This window comes from Canis lupus, chromosome 11 (assembly GCF_048164855.1).
Source record: "Canis lupus baileyi chromosome 11, mCanLup2.hap1, whole genome shotgun sequence".
NCBI classification, from domain to species: domain Eukaryota; kingdom Metazoa; phylum Chordata; class Mammalia; order Carnivora; family Canidae; genus Canis; species Canis lupus.
The window spans coordinates 50,699,623-50,713,697 of NC_132848.1; the positions used below are offsets into that span (position 1 = coordinate 50,699,623).

At 51.1% G+C, this 14,075-nt stretch overlaps 1 protein-coding gene across 3 annotated transcripts in view; it reads left to right on the forward strand.

Moving 5' to 3' along the window:
• Positions 1-5,366: 5,366 nt before the first annotated feature.
• Positions 5,367-14,075, forward strand: part of PRKCE (protein kinase C epsilon) — a 487,671-nt gene continuing 478,962 nt past the window's right edge. The window contains exon 1 of one of the 3 annotated variants that reach the window (XM_072768229.1): positions 5,367-6,045. In XM_072768229.1, coding sequence (XP_072624330.1) covers positions 5,698-6,045 — 348 coding nt within the window. In that variant the 5' untranslated portion in view covers positions 5,367-5,697. The remainder of the gene's footprint in view (positions 6,046-14,075) is intronic. The other 2 variants (XM_072768231.1, XM_072768230.1) reach the window with 2 other exon arrangements.

Genomic DNA, 14,075 nt, shown 5'->3' on the forward strand with positions numbered 1-14,075 from the left:
CAGGATTGAGACCATAACAGGTACATAGCAAGGCCCATGGATTAATTTATATACTTAAAAGTCCCAAGATGCAGGGCACCTGGGTGACTCAGTGGGTTGACTTTGGCTCAGGTGGTGATCTCAGGGTCCTCAGACCAAGTCCTGTATCAGTCTCCCCACACAGCAAGGATTCTGCTTGTCCCTCTCCCTCTGCCCTTCCCCCTGCTCGTGCGCTCTCTAAAGAAATAAGTAAATAAAATCTTTAAGAAAAAAAAAATGTCCCAAAATGCAGCCCAACATCACCGCCAAAGATGTGGTACATGATGTTACTTTCCAGACAATGCCTGAGGGAGTGGGATCCAGGGTCAAAGGAACTGAGGAAGGAGGAGCAGCAGGCCACCTCCTGCCTGCATCTGCCTTTAAGCTCTATGGGCTTACCTCTGATCCCTCCATCTCTTTGCAGATTCTGAGTGAAGCTTGGTCTCTGGGTCACTGCAACAGAGTTCAAAGCAGAGACAGGGCCAAAATAAGAAGACATGGCAGGCCAGACATAGACCCACAACAAGAGGAAGGACCTACCGTGGGGTTGGGAATGGGGCTGGAACTCGGGTGGGGCTAGGCCAGGCAGGGCCAACAGAACTCTGGAAGGTTTCCTGTGTCATTGCATGGCTGCATATGCCATCAGATGGCCCAGGTGGTTGAATTCTGTTCCTCGTAGCATGTGTGGAATGGATGACGGTCCCTGACCAGGCCGACCTTAAGCAGAAGCCATTAACATTCTATAAATGGCAACCACTAGCACAGCAACAAAGACGTGAATATTGATATGCTAGTCTGAGGTTCTAGCATCCCCTCTCTGCTTCCTTTAACCCATCCAAACAATACCCACAGGCTGTCTTTTTTTATTAGAGTAGATCATCTTAAGACGTGGATCTTCTATCTCTCTAACATCCCAAGGTGTCTTCTGGGGGGAAATTGCAAAAGATAAATATATCCATCCCTGCACGATTACTTTTTTAAGGTATTAACTCTGGTTATGCTATTCCCCACCTGAGAATGATCAGTGTCTCTGAAGGAAAAATTTCAACTCATTTATAGGCTCCACAGAGTCTTTATGCCATGCAACCTACTGCACCTCCTCTTACTGCCTGCCAGGCCCACCTGATGGCTACTCATCCCAGTCAGCTGTGCTCTGACCTACTTGGGCTCTGCATACTCTGTTCTCATTGCCTCCAGCACCCTTCCCTCTCCTCTTTGCCTACTGAAAAGTCTAGGCCTGCTGGGGCCATGCCTTCCTCGGGCAAGGGGTGAGCCTGCCTTTGTGCTCTCTCTAGTGTAGCACTTACCCTGTGGCCCCGAGGTCTCTAGTGCAATCGATCTTTTTCCCCACCAGCTTGATTTTCAAAGCACTTTCTTGGTCACCTTTGTTAAATTCTGAAATCATCGTTCTTCCTTTCCCTCTCCCAAAGATCACAAAATAACTAGGCCATAGTTGGAATCCAAAGGGCATCTTACTCAATACCAATGCCAATCTCTGTCCTATCTTCCAGGACTGCATACAGGGGCCTAGAGAAGAATAGAGTAGGCAATAATTATTGATTGGAATTTTGCTTTCTAAACTTTCCCACCTATAAGGGCTTGTTTTTCTTTTCACGTGAATCTGGAGCAAAGGGTTATTTTAGACACCTCCCCTCCCCAATCCTCCCCTTCAGGTAAATTTAAGGGTTTTCCTTAAAGAAGCTCACATCCTGCATCTCCATGGTGATCCTGGAGCATACAGATTTATATTCTGCCAACTTTGAGAGTAAGAAGGTCAGAGATTTATTCAGAAATAAGGATGTAATAAGAGCAAGAGGTTAGGAATGTTTATACCAGCATTTTCCCTTTATATTTAAATATTCAGTACAACACAGGCAGTTTGTTTGGCCAGGTCATTCAACCTCCCCCCCCCCACCTCCTTTTCAGACTTGTAATTAAAAGGCATGCACTTGTTGTGATGAGCATCCAGTGTTGTACAGAAGTGTGGAATCACTATATTGTACACCCGAAACTAAAATTACACTGTATGTTAACTAACTGGAATTGAAATAAAAACTTAAAAAGTGGTTAAAACACACACAAAAAAGGAGGCCACCCTGGTGTTGGTCACATCTGAGAATTGCAGCTTGATTATTCACATGGTGTGACAGCCTGCCAACCATACCCAGGTCACAGGGAAGTGCTATTAGAAGTTTGTAGGTTATTGGTTTTAAGAATGCCTAATCACTGAGATGGCAAATAGACCGTATTTATTTATGTATATCTGGGAAGTCTTGTCTGGGGAGGAGTGGAATATGATTATCACGCCAAAAGTTCAAGTTCAGCATGCCCTTAATTCTAAACTTATCTCCTGTGTAATACATTGAAGAGGAAGGATTTGGCCAATGTTTTTCAATACTGCGTACTTCTCCGTTTGCATGATAATCTCAGAGACAAAGAGTACAGAGAAGGTATGAAACACTCATGGATCCCTAAATTCATGAAATCCTTGTCTCTCTAGACTCCTCAACAGGACTGGGGCTAGGGGGGAAGCAAATGGAGCACTCATCATCTCAGGTATTGCATTTCAGGGGCACCCATCAACTCAGTAACAAATGATATTTTAATGCAACATTTAGAATTATTTACATTTTGGATATGCTCATCCACTTTTATATTAATTTAGGTTCTTAAAAATATTGCATTAAGGTATTACTCATTTTGATTACTGTGCTTATTAGTAACCTTTAAATTTTGCCTCTCTGCCAAGTACTTCAGCTCTATGACTGGCTCTACTTCCCAAATGAATTTTCAGAAGATCTAGCCCTACTTGCCACTGCCTTCCATCACATGCCCCTTGAAGGAGGAAACAAGTTGAGAAAGAATCATGGAAAAAATTCTGATGATCAAAAATATAAAAATTAAACAGCAGCGCAATGTACACCCTTGCACTTTGTCCAGCCAACAGATTTTAAAATACATCTGCTGGTGGGAGTGACCACGTAAGGCATAACTTTCATATCCTGACTTTTTTTTTTTTAAAGATTTTATTTATTTATTCATGAGAGACACACAGAGGGAGAGAGAGAGAGGCAGAGACACAGGCAGAGGGAGGAGCAAGCTCCACGCAGGGAGTCCCATGTGGGACTGGATCCCCCGAACCTGGGATCACGACCTGAGCCAAAGGCGGATGCCCAACAACTGAGCCCACCTAGGCGTCCCACATCCCGACTTTTTAAGCGCAGAAGAGCTCTGCTGTCCTCAAGACTGCATTTTAGCACTGCCTCCCCAGCTGCCCCATCCTACGGGGCAGGCGGCAGGCGGCGGGAGACGACAGCATCGGGGAGGGCACTGGGAGAGGATCACCTTGGGGCTCCCTGATCATTTCTGCGACCGTGTGCCGCGCTGGGTACCCAGCTGCTTCGGGGGCCGGCCTCCTTCCTCGCCTTTAATCCTCTTTTTAAACCTTTAAGCCACAGGCAACGATAACCTTTTCCGCTGAGAAAAATGCAATGGAGGGATGGGTTTTACATTCTGGCCCACGCTCAGGGCCGCGCCAGATAAGTAAGCGCTCCGTGGGCCGGGCGCACGGGGGGCCGAGGCTCGCACCCTCGCAGCGCCCGGCCCCGCGCGCTCCACCTCCCCGCGCCCGGCCCCGCGGCGGCCGCAGCCAGGGCCGCGCCCAGGGCCTCCGGGCGCTCGTCCGCGGCCCCCGCGCGGGGCCGGCCCCCGCCCGGCCGCCTACCCCGGCCCCGGCTCCCCGCGGAGGAAATTCTTCCCCGGCAGCCCCGGGCTCGCCTCACGTGACCGGCCGCCGCGGCTGCCAGCGAGAGTTTAAAGGTTACGGAGGAAACTAGCGCGGCCGCGGCCGCTCGCCCCCCGCAGGGCGCGCCCCCCCCCCCCCCCAGCTCGGGCGGCCGCCGGCAGCGCGCCCCTCGGAGCCGCGTCCCCCGAAAGGGGCCCGGACGGGCTCCCGGGTGAATCTGCAGTCACTTCGTGGAACATAAACAAACGCGGACGCAGCCGAGGTCCTCTCCCAAGCTTTCACTTGTCAACAAGTTCCCGCGGCCCGGCAAGTCCAGGACGGGTCCAGGACGGGTCCCCCCGGGGCGACGGCGCCCCCGCCCCCCAAGCAGGGGGACGACCCTCCCCGCCTCCCCTCCCCCGCCGCGGGGGAGCCGAGCGCCCCGAGCCCGCGGGACGCACCGACGGGCCAGCACGCCCCAGCCCGGGGCCGGGGGGCTCCCGGGTCTCCTCCGCAGGCCGCCCCCCGCCCCCCGCCCCCGGGGTCTGCAGCCCGGCAGCCGGGCTCGGTCGCGGAGCCCCGGGGAGATGCGCGGGCCGCCGGCCTCGGGGCGGGGAGCGCAGACCCGGCGTCCGCAGCCCGCAGCCCGCAGCCGCCCCCCCCCCGCGGCGCCCGCCCCCCGGCCCCCGCCCGGCCCCCGCCCGCCGCCGCCACCCGGCCGGCTCGCCCTCTCCGCGGCGGCCTCTCCTCGGCTCACTTTTCCCGTATTGCTCCCCCAACAGGCAAAACTTTCTATTTCCCCAAACACAGGAGCGCGCGCGCGTGCACACACACACACACACACACACACACACACACACACACACACACACACTGACGTCTTTTGCGCATTTCCTGCATTAGAGGGAGGGAGACTGGCTCGCACACCGACGGAGGGAGAGGAGACCGCGGGGGAGCGCGGGCGGGCGGCGAGCGAGCGGCAGCCGAGAGCGGGGACGCGGGGAGCGCGGCGGGCGGGCGCCGGCGCCCGGGAGGTGGGGCCGCGCCGAGTCGCAGTCCCGGCCCCGCCGCCGCCGCCGCCGCCGCCGCCGCCGCCGCCGCCGCGCTGCGCACCGCCCGGTGCCGGCCTGCGCCCCAGCCCGCGCGGCGGCCGTCCCGACCCCGACCCCGACCCCGAGCCCGAGCCCGACCCCGAGCCCGAGCCCGAGCCCGCGCGGGGCTGAGGTTCCGGGCTCCCGGCGCCTCCCGATCGCCGCTTCGCCTCGCCTCGCCTCGCCTCGCCTCGCCTCGCCTCGCCTCGCCCCGGAGGAGGCGGCCGCGCCGGCCGTGCGGCTTGTGGATTCTTAAAAAAAAAAAAACTGGCTCCGAGGAGGACCATTTCCTCTCGACATGCATCCCTCCGGATAGACTGAACATCCCTCGACCCACCCCCCGCCCCGCGCGGCCAGAGGCAGGCGCTGGGTGTGCGAAGAGGATCCGGGTTGAAATCTGCGCCCCCGGCTCTCGTCCCCGCCCCGTCCCACGCCCCCCTCCCCCTCCCGGAGTCGAAATTTCCCGGGGATTATGTTTCGGAAAGGTAGGTGAGCGCCGGGCGCGGCGCCCGCGTCCCCGCAGCCCGAGCCGGGAGCCAGCGAGGCGGCGCCACAGCCCCCGCGGCGCGCAGCGCGGCCGGCAGCTCGGTCCCCTCCGGGAGGCGCTGCGGGGGGCGGGGGGGAGAGGCTCGCTCCGCACGCGGACGTCCCCCGGCTCTCCCCCCCTCCCTGCTTTCCGTTAGGAACCCGGCGAGGAAATACATGCTCCCGCCGAGGACCGCCCGCGCCCGGGCGCAGCGCTCCCAGGTGTAGGGGGAGAGCGGGGTGGGGCGCAGGGGACCCTGCGAGCGCCGGGGCGTCGGCTCTTCACTCCTGCCCTCGGGGCGGACGGAGGGACCCCGGCCCCCGCTGCCCGCCCCGACCATGGTAGTGTTCAATGGCCTCCTTAAGATCAAAATCTGCGAGGCCGTGAGCTTGAAGCCCACAGCCTGGTCGCTGCGCCATGCGGTGGGACCCCGGCCGCAGACTTTCCTCCTCGACCCCTACATCGCCCTCAACGTGGACGACTCGCGCATCGGCCAGACGGCCACCAAGCAGAAGACCAACAGCCCGGCCTGGCACGACGAGTTCGTCACCGATGTGTGCAACGGGCGCAAGATCGAGCTGGCCGTCTTCCACGATGCCCCCATCGGCTACGACGACTTCGTGGCCAACTGCACCATCCAGTTCGAGGAGCTGCTGCAGAACGGGAGCCGGCACTTCGAGGACTGGGTGAGTCCGGGCGCCTCCCGGGCCAGGAGCCCAGCTCGGGGGGCCGCGGGGATGCGCCCACGGCCTTGGCACTGGTCACGGGGCGCCGAGACTTCTTGCCATCTGGGCTGTGTGTGTGCGTGCGTGTGTGTGTGTGTGTGTGTGTGTGATGTGTCTCAGCTGCCTTGGGGAAGCATACTCCATTTCGTCGTAGTTGAGAAGCAGGCACTGGAGCCACGGAGACCAGACTTGCAGAGAGAGTAAGGCCCTCTAGCCCCCTTCAGACAATGGGCGCTCCCGGGAGCTTGCAAGCTGCGAGAGCCCCCGGCCCTGGTGCCCAAGGTTGGCGGAGGAGCCGGCGCCTTCCGCAGGCGCGTGGTGGGCTGGCTGCGTGTGTGATTGTGTGTGGGTGGGTTCCTCCGTCCTTGGAGAGGCACGTGGAGCCCTGGACTGAAGGCTCCTTGCACGTCCTGGCTTTGTCCTGCGCAGCAGCGGAGCGAGGGAGCTGCTTTATTTTTCCCTCCGGGAGGAAGCTAGCTTGCTTCGTCGATTCTGTTGCACGGTGGTTAGCTCATCTTCTGACATACGGGGAGAAAAACGTGTTCCTCTCTAGGATCCCTCCTGCAGGGTCCCAGCAACATAAGCCAAGCTGGTTTTGCCCCCATGCATCGCCCATGCATCCAGAATGAGTGTTGTGTTTTAAAAATGGTGCTGCTTGCAAGAAACTGGAAGTCGGTCGGTGCCTTGAATCCTACTTCAAGTTATTCGATTTCCCTGTTTTGATTTTCAGGATACTGTGCAATGAGATACTACCGCTAAGTCTGACATTGACTTAATTGATGACACTGTCAAAATATTAGGGACTTGGGAATGGGCCTTCCTTGTCCAAGTACTGTAAACCAAAGGCGCTAAACCTTGGCACCCAAAGAAGCAGGGAGAACCACCCTTCTTTTAGCTCTTTTTGAAAGGAAGGTGTTAAATTAGGAAATGGATTTCGGTGTTTTCTGATTTGCTACGTGTTTCCAACAAGAGCAGGTGTGGCCCTGGGTACATATGTTTTCAGGTTTCTTCGCTCTACATGAAAAGAGGTATCTGGTCCTCATGGAGAAACATAGAGGAATCCCCTTATAATTATTGAAAACAGACCACTTCATGATTGTCCTAGGGTCAGAGGTCGCGTATGAACCACGTTGGCATGTCACCTTACATATTTTGTAAAAGGAAATGGAGTTTTAGACAAAAATAGGAAAAAGTCTCCTCTCGTTATGCTCACACTGTGATGTAGTCTGCCCCAAAACCATGGTTACGGGGCTTACAGGGAAGCCTCAACTAACCATACCGAGTACAGCCCTGGGAGATTTGTGGCTTACACTTTGGGGAGCAGAATTATGGAATTCCAAAGAACACAGTGCCATTGCACCCCATTCCATTCATCGATGCCCCTTCCTTCTACTGGCCCCCCACCACTGGAGTTCCCACTCACTCCTCATTTCCTTTCCATATATAGGCTCTTTGACTCAGGAAAAGTAGTGCCTCTCTGAGGGAGAGCTTAAGGGATGACCAGTTTCAGGGCCAGACCTTAACACTAAAAATTGTGGTTTTTAAGTTGTTTTAGAACAGGAAGAGGACAGAAAAAAAACACGGGTATAGTAGAGAGACCACGGGGCCTTTACCACGTATGCAGATGAGGAAGATAGAGTGGGGCAGAGAGAGCAGATGGGATGAACAGTAAGGTGGCTCTAGCCACAGAACGTATCTTGGTTGGAGGGAGAGGTGTCTATGTGTCTCTGGTGATGCTTTGCTGGGGCCTGCCCAGACCCTGCATGCATTAGGGCACCATCCCCACTTTTGAGCACTTGGAGTGAAGCATGCTGTGGGCACCGGCCTTGCCTTGTCATTATTCTCTAAGGTGCTCAGATTCATGTTGGACTTGGCCCTAGCCTGGATCACCTAGTGCAGAGGCATGTTTTAGAGACAAGGACATTGAGTGTCAGAGAAGCCAAGTGGGTACCCAAGGTCACATGCAAGCATGAGGGGACTGGAAGTAGAGCCCACACCTCCTATTGCCCATGGCTTGCCAGGGGGATGAGAACTGGGCCCCCCTGGCCCTCCCAGTCTGTTCCCTGCAGATTCATGTGCTGTGTCCCTGAGGTTTTCATTGTACACAGTAATTTAAAGTGCTTTCAAAATCATTTCTCTTTTGTCTCATAGCAAGTGTGAATTAGGTACAGCAGGTATTAGATTTAAACAAAACAAAACAAAACAAAAAAGAACAACTTGGAACTACAAAGAGGCCAAAGTCACAAGATGAATTGAGTAGTGGAGCTGGTTCTATTTGCTCACCTAGTGTTGGTTTCACTAAAAGATGCTGGGGGATGGAGGTGGGGGTGGAGGTAGGGGGCAGGGGAATTGGGGATGGGGGTGGCGATGCATCCGCAGAGGTGACTGGCCCTTGGAAATGGACAGGTTCACTTGGGCTGACAGAAATCACCTTTCCCATTCCTGTCACTGAGGGGACACCCACAGAATCATACCTTTGGGCAGCATTTCCCAGGCTCAGGGGCTCTGTGCTTTTTACCTGGCAGGGGTGAAGAGATACCCTTTCTCGGGTGTGGCTAAGAAATCTGGCCTGAAGTAAGGAGATGCAGAGGGCCTGGAGCAGCTGCTTCCCTCATTGATGCAGACCGTTTCATTCAACTGCCCCATGAATTCACGGGTACTCACCCAGTTCCTGTTTCGTGCTCAGACCCAAGCAGGGAAGTTTAGCACTCTAGGCAGCCCAGAGGTAAAAGAGATTGGGTGACTCTCAGGGGCCTTCCATTTCATTAGGGAAGTGCCACTAAATAGATACATGTAGACACTCAAGTAGCAGTTAGGCTCTAAATGAGTGGGACCATAAGGATGTTACATGAATTCAAAAAGGGCTGGAAGAAACTGGAGCGTTCCTGGAAAGAGGCATAAATTGGGCATGAGATGGTGGGTAACATTTAAAGAGATATTTGCAGGGATGCCTGGGTGGCTCAATGGTTGAGTGTCTGCCTTTGACTCAGGTTGTGATCCCGGGGTCCTGGGATCGAGTCCCACATCGGGCTCCCCACGGGGAGACTGCTTCTCCCTCTGCCTATGTTTCTGCCTCCCTCTCTGTGTCTCTCATCAGTAAATAAATACAATCTTAAAAAAAAAAAAAAAAGAGGTACTTCTAAGAGGAGACAGCTTTCTGTGGACACAAACAGACACCCCTGGAATAAAGGCAGGGGATGCCTGTGGTGAGGCTTGGGGAGATAAAGAAGCATGGTTGAAACTGGGGTTCCCCATCAGCAAGGACCAGGCTAGGATGAAATTTCCCAAATTTAAGACTTTTATCTGAGTACCATCTGTGCTATTATGTACTTACAATTTTTAAACATTGATTCTCTTATTTGCCACTTAAGCCCCAGTATTCATGAAAGCATCAGTTGGGATGCTGTAGTTACAACATTTCTTCCTTCACATTAAAATAAACAAATAGCCTTTTAACATAAAAAGGAAGGACTTTCATCTCAGGTGCCTCTTAAACTCATCAGCCTTTATGGGGGCCACACCTGGGAAACACAGGAGAACGAGAAAGTTTAGAAAACTCAGGTGGATTCTAGAATGTTTAATAGCCAGGCTGAGATAATTATTCTCCAGATAATGAGAGACGTATCAGTTGTGATGACAAAGGGGGTTGTTTTAGAGAAAGCTCATTACAGAGAGACGGAAAGATCTGGCTTGTACTAAAAGCCGAATGCCATTAAACACTCTTGCTGCCGCTCATTTTCCAGCAATGAGATATATAATGCTGCTCTGACTTGAGTGTGCATCAGAATCACTAGGGGAGGGTGCTAAAAATATAGATCTGCCTGCCACCTTCAGAGCTTTTCATTCTGGAGTTTAGGACAGGCGCTAGGAATCCTTATTTGTAACACGCGGTCCCGGAGAGAATTGGACCATGCTTGGAGAAACAGGAGTAGAATAGAACTTGTGGGCCGGGGAGGGCTCTGGGTCATTAATGTATCAAGACTTCGTACGCAGAGATGGCCTGAAATTTTACAGTAGACCTTTGTAATTCCTTAAACCAGATTTATAAGCATAGTGGGGTAAGTGAGACGTATTGGGACTTATTAGAGGCAGAGGCCCCGTGTACACTGGATGGAGCTGCTTTGCGCTTAGGACAGATGGTGGGAACGTGGAGGATGGCAGAGAGGGTACGTGGAGCAAGCACGTGACAGCTGGCTGCTCCCGCTCAGTCTGGAGTTGGCTGTGTGGTCACCTCACTAGTGTATATACTGAGCTCTGCTCTCCCCTGTAACACTACCCCAAAGCCATCTTTTGGTTTGTGTCACTCCCATGCTTGATCTTGTAGAGGAGCCACTCATAATGCAGTGGTAATGACTGTCATTCTCTGAGACATGGGTCAGCCCAGTGCTTAAGGGCAGAGCTCTGAAGCCAAACTCCTTGGGTTTTTTTTTTTTTTAATTTTTAAAAAAATATTTAATTTATCTATTCATGAGAGACACAGAGACAGAGACAGAGGCAGAGGGAGAAGCAGGATCCCTGTGAGGAGTCTGATGTGGGACTTGATCCCAGGACCCCGGGATCACGCCCTGAGCTGAAGGCAGACACTCAACCACTGAGCCACCCAGGTGCTCCAACCCCTTGGGTTTGATTCCTGCATCTGCCACCAACCATTGTGATCTTTAGAGAGCTATTTGACCCGTGTTTCTGTTTCTTCCTCTGTAAGGAATGAGTGATGGTAAACGTATCTACCTCTAACAAAAAGGGTTTTGGGGGAGATGAAAGGTTACTACTACATGGAAAACGCACAGACCAATGCCTGCCCTCAGCAAGAACTCAGTGAATGTTTAGTCTCTCCAGTTATTTTTGTGTCCTCTAAACCTACCATGGGACTGGCCCTGAAGAGAGTCTTTCTAGATTTGGTTATTATACAGGACCCAAAGAAGCCAGTTTTAAATCATCTCCAAAATGTTTCTTTTCCGTTGGGTAGTGTCACTTGGCCAGGAATGGCATGCTAGTGTTTCTGTTTCCGATTTCCCAGAGAGCCTCACTGAAAAGGTTTCTCGAAATTATCCCATCCTGCTGACCCTGTGAGATCGGCCTGCACTGTTTTTGAACAGGTAAGGTTCAGGGACTGGTATTCATTGTTGGCCCCAGAATCCCTTGGGGGAGATTGTTACACGGCCAAAGCCAAGCTCTGTTAGTCCAGATACTGATGCTCTGGGCGGAGCCCATGGGCATTGCTGAGGCCCCTACTGAGTCTCACCCTGAGCGGGGCTAGGGTACACGTTGATATATGCTGCCTGAAGGCCTATCTCTATATCAGGACTTCTGTATAGGGAAATCTTAGAAGATCCCTGAAAACTTTTATTATCATTTAAATGGAGCAAGGTAGGGTCTAGAAAGGGATATGGAAGGACTGGGAATGGTCAGAGGTCCCTTTGCATGCACCTACCCTTTGAATTTGTCCACCAGCAGCTGAGGTTCCAGGATCTCTCTACACTTAACCCCCTACAGAGTCCTGTAATACTTATCGTCTAATTAAATATAACTCCCCTTGGTATGTGATTGGTTATTTAACAACTACCTTGGGGGTTAGTTCTTGCCCCAGTGCTATCATGGAAAGCCACTTGGCACTGGGGCTCTGTAGTCAAAGGGCCTTCGGTCTCCTGGGCAGTCAGACCTTGTTGCTCTGTCCTGTTTCTCCTTCTCTGTGTCTTTGACCAGCAGCAGATTGAGTGATTAATTGAGACCCTCAGGTCCCTACCTCTTCACTGCCCACCCCCTCAGATCTGTGGGTTCTAACTGTAGGATGCATCTACCACTCTTGAGGCATGTGACTTAGGCTCTTTATGCCTGTTTCTTCATCTGTAAAATGGGAATGTAATAGTTCTTATAATCATATGACAACCTCTTGCAGTTGTTGTGAGAAATAAGGGAATCTATGTAAAGTTCTTAGCAAAGGGCCAGGCTACTGTATATTTTAACAATTTTATTAATATTTGAAGAGTTATAGGTGTGGATTCATAGTTTGAGAATCTTAAATCAGAACATATGGTCCAGCGATATTTTTCTCTTTGATTTATGAATGTATTTATATGAAAAGTCTCACGTAGTCTAAAAATAAAGTTAATTTAGTTACGTTTAACAATTGCCTTTTTGAAAATATTAGAATCCACTTGAAATGAGATTGTTTTGAAAAGTCTAGGAATTGTGTGGCCACTGTAGTCAAAGGTTAATTATTTATTGAAGCATATGACCAATTGAAAATAGGGACATTTGGGAGCTGCTGTTTTGGTTTTACTGTACCAGTTTCATCTAGTTTCATGGATTTAAATACATTCTCAAATGCTGTTGCCTCCAAATTCCTAGTTCCAACCCATATGGGTATAGCTTCAGAACTCATATATGTGACTGACTTCTAGTCATTGTCATTTGTGCAAGGGCATCTCAAACTCTGTTATATCAAAAACTGTAATCTGATGTCCCTCCCTTCCAGTTGAAGCCTCTCATTGTCTTCCCCGTCTCAAGACATGGCAAATGCATCCTTCTGGTTGCCCAGGCCAGAAACTGTGAGAAGCCATTCTTGATGCCTGTCGTTCTCACACCCCCATATCCAGTCCCACAGCAGCATCTGTTATCTTCAAAATATATTCCAGATCTGATCATCTTTGCATATCTCTGCTGATATCACTCTGGTCCAAGATCTTATCATCTCATACCTGGATTATTTCAACAGCCTCCTCTCTGGTTTCCTGCTGCCCCAGCTTCACCAGTGTATGTCACTCAGTTCACACATCTTCTTGGTAGAAACCCATGTCCTTACAATCTACATAACCACCATGGTCAGGCTCCTGTTATGACCTCGCTGACCCTACATCTCCAGCTACTCTTCCCCTGCACTCCTTCCCCAGCCTTATTGACCCCCTTGCCACCCTTCAATGTATTTACTGTATTCCTCCCTCAGTCTTTGCACTGGCTGTTCCATCTTTCCGGAATGTTCCTTTCCTAGGCACCCTCATGGTTCAAGTTCTCAAATATTACATTCTCAGTAAGGCTCTTTCTGGTCATCCTATTTAAAATTTCACCCTTCTCCTTGATCCTTTATATACTCCTTTCCTGCTTTAGTTTTACTCTTTAGCTCTTATCTATATCTTCTATATTTTTCTTATTTATCTTTATTATCTCTAGCACCAAAACAGAGTTTCTATAAACACACAGGTGTTTGTTCACTTGGTACCCCAGACAGTTCCTGGTTCCTTGTTGAATGAGTGAATGAATTTAAGTAAACAAGTGTGTGTTCCCTTAGCACCTACTGTGGTTAAGACTAAAGTTGTGTGCAGTATCATTCCTGCCTCCAAGGAGTATGAATTCTAGCTGGGAAGATCAGTATGGTAAGCAGTTGAAGGAATCCCCTAGAAAGTCTTTCTGTACAGTTGAAAGAAGTGAGGAAAAGGCAGAAGAATAGGATATTTTATTTTACAAAGATCTGTAGGATTCCTTGAAAATGTGCATATGGGGTAACGCCTATTATTTCCACGAGGCAATTTGCATTAAGCTGAAGAAGCAAGCCTAAGGTTTCTTTTTTAATTTAAGTTCAGTTTGCCAACATATAGTATAATACCCAGTGCTCATCTCATCATGTGCCCTCCTTAATGACCGTCAGCTGGGTGACGGGCATGAAGTCTGAGGTTTCTAAGGGTAGGAACTGTAAATGCTCTGGATGCCCAGGGTCTGTGCAAGGTCCTTTGGGAAAGGGAGAAGAAAAAGGCCCACTTGTCCTTCCTTTGTAGAGTTTAAAATCAAGTTTAAATTCTCATAAGGTCTTTAGATACAAAACCCTCTGTAATTGACAGCAACAAGAAATGAAATTTTAAATTCCAGTGCCCGAACTCCAGAGCTGGAGCTCATTGAAGCATATTTAGACAAAGCTTCCAGGGCTTTCACTTAGACTAAAAGAACTCCAGAGCAGGCCCGCAGTATTTTACATAAATAAAAGCTACACTTGGCAAAAC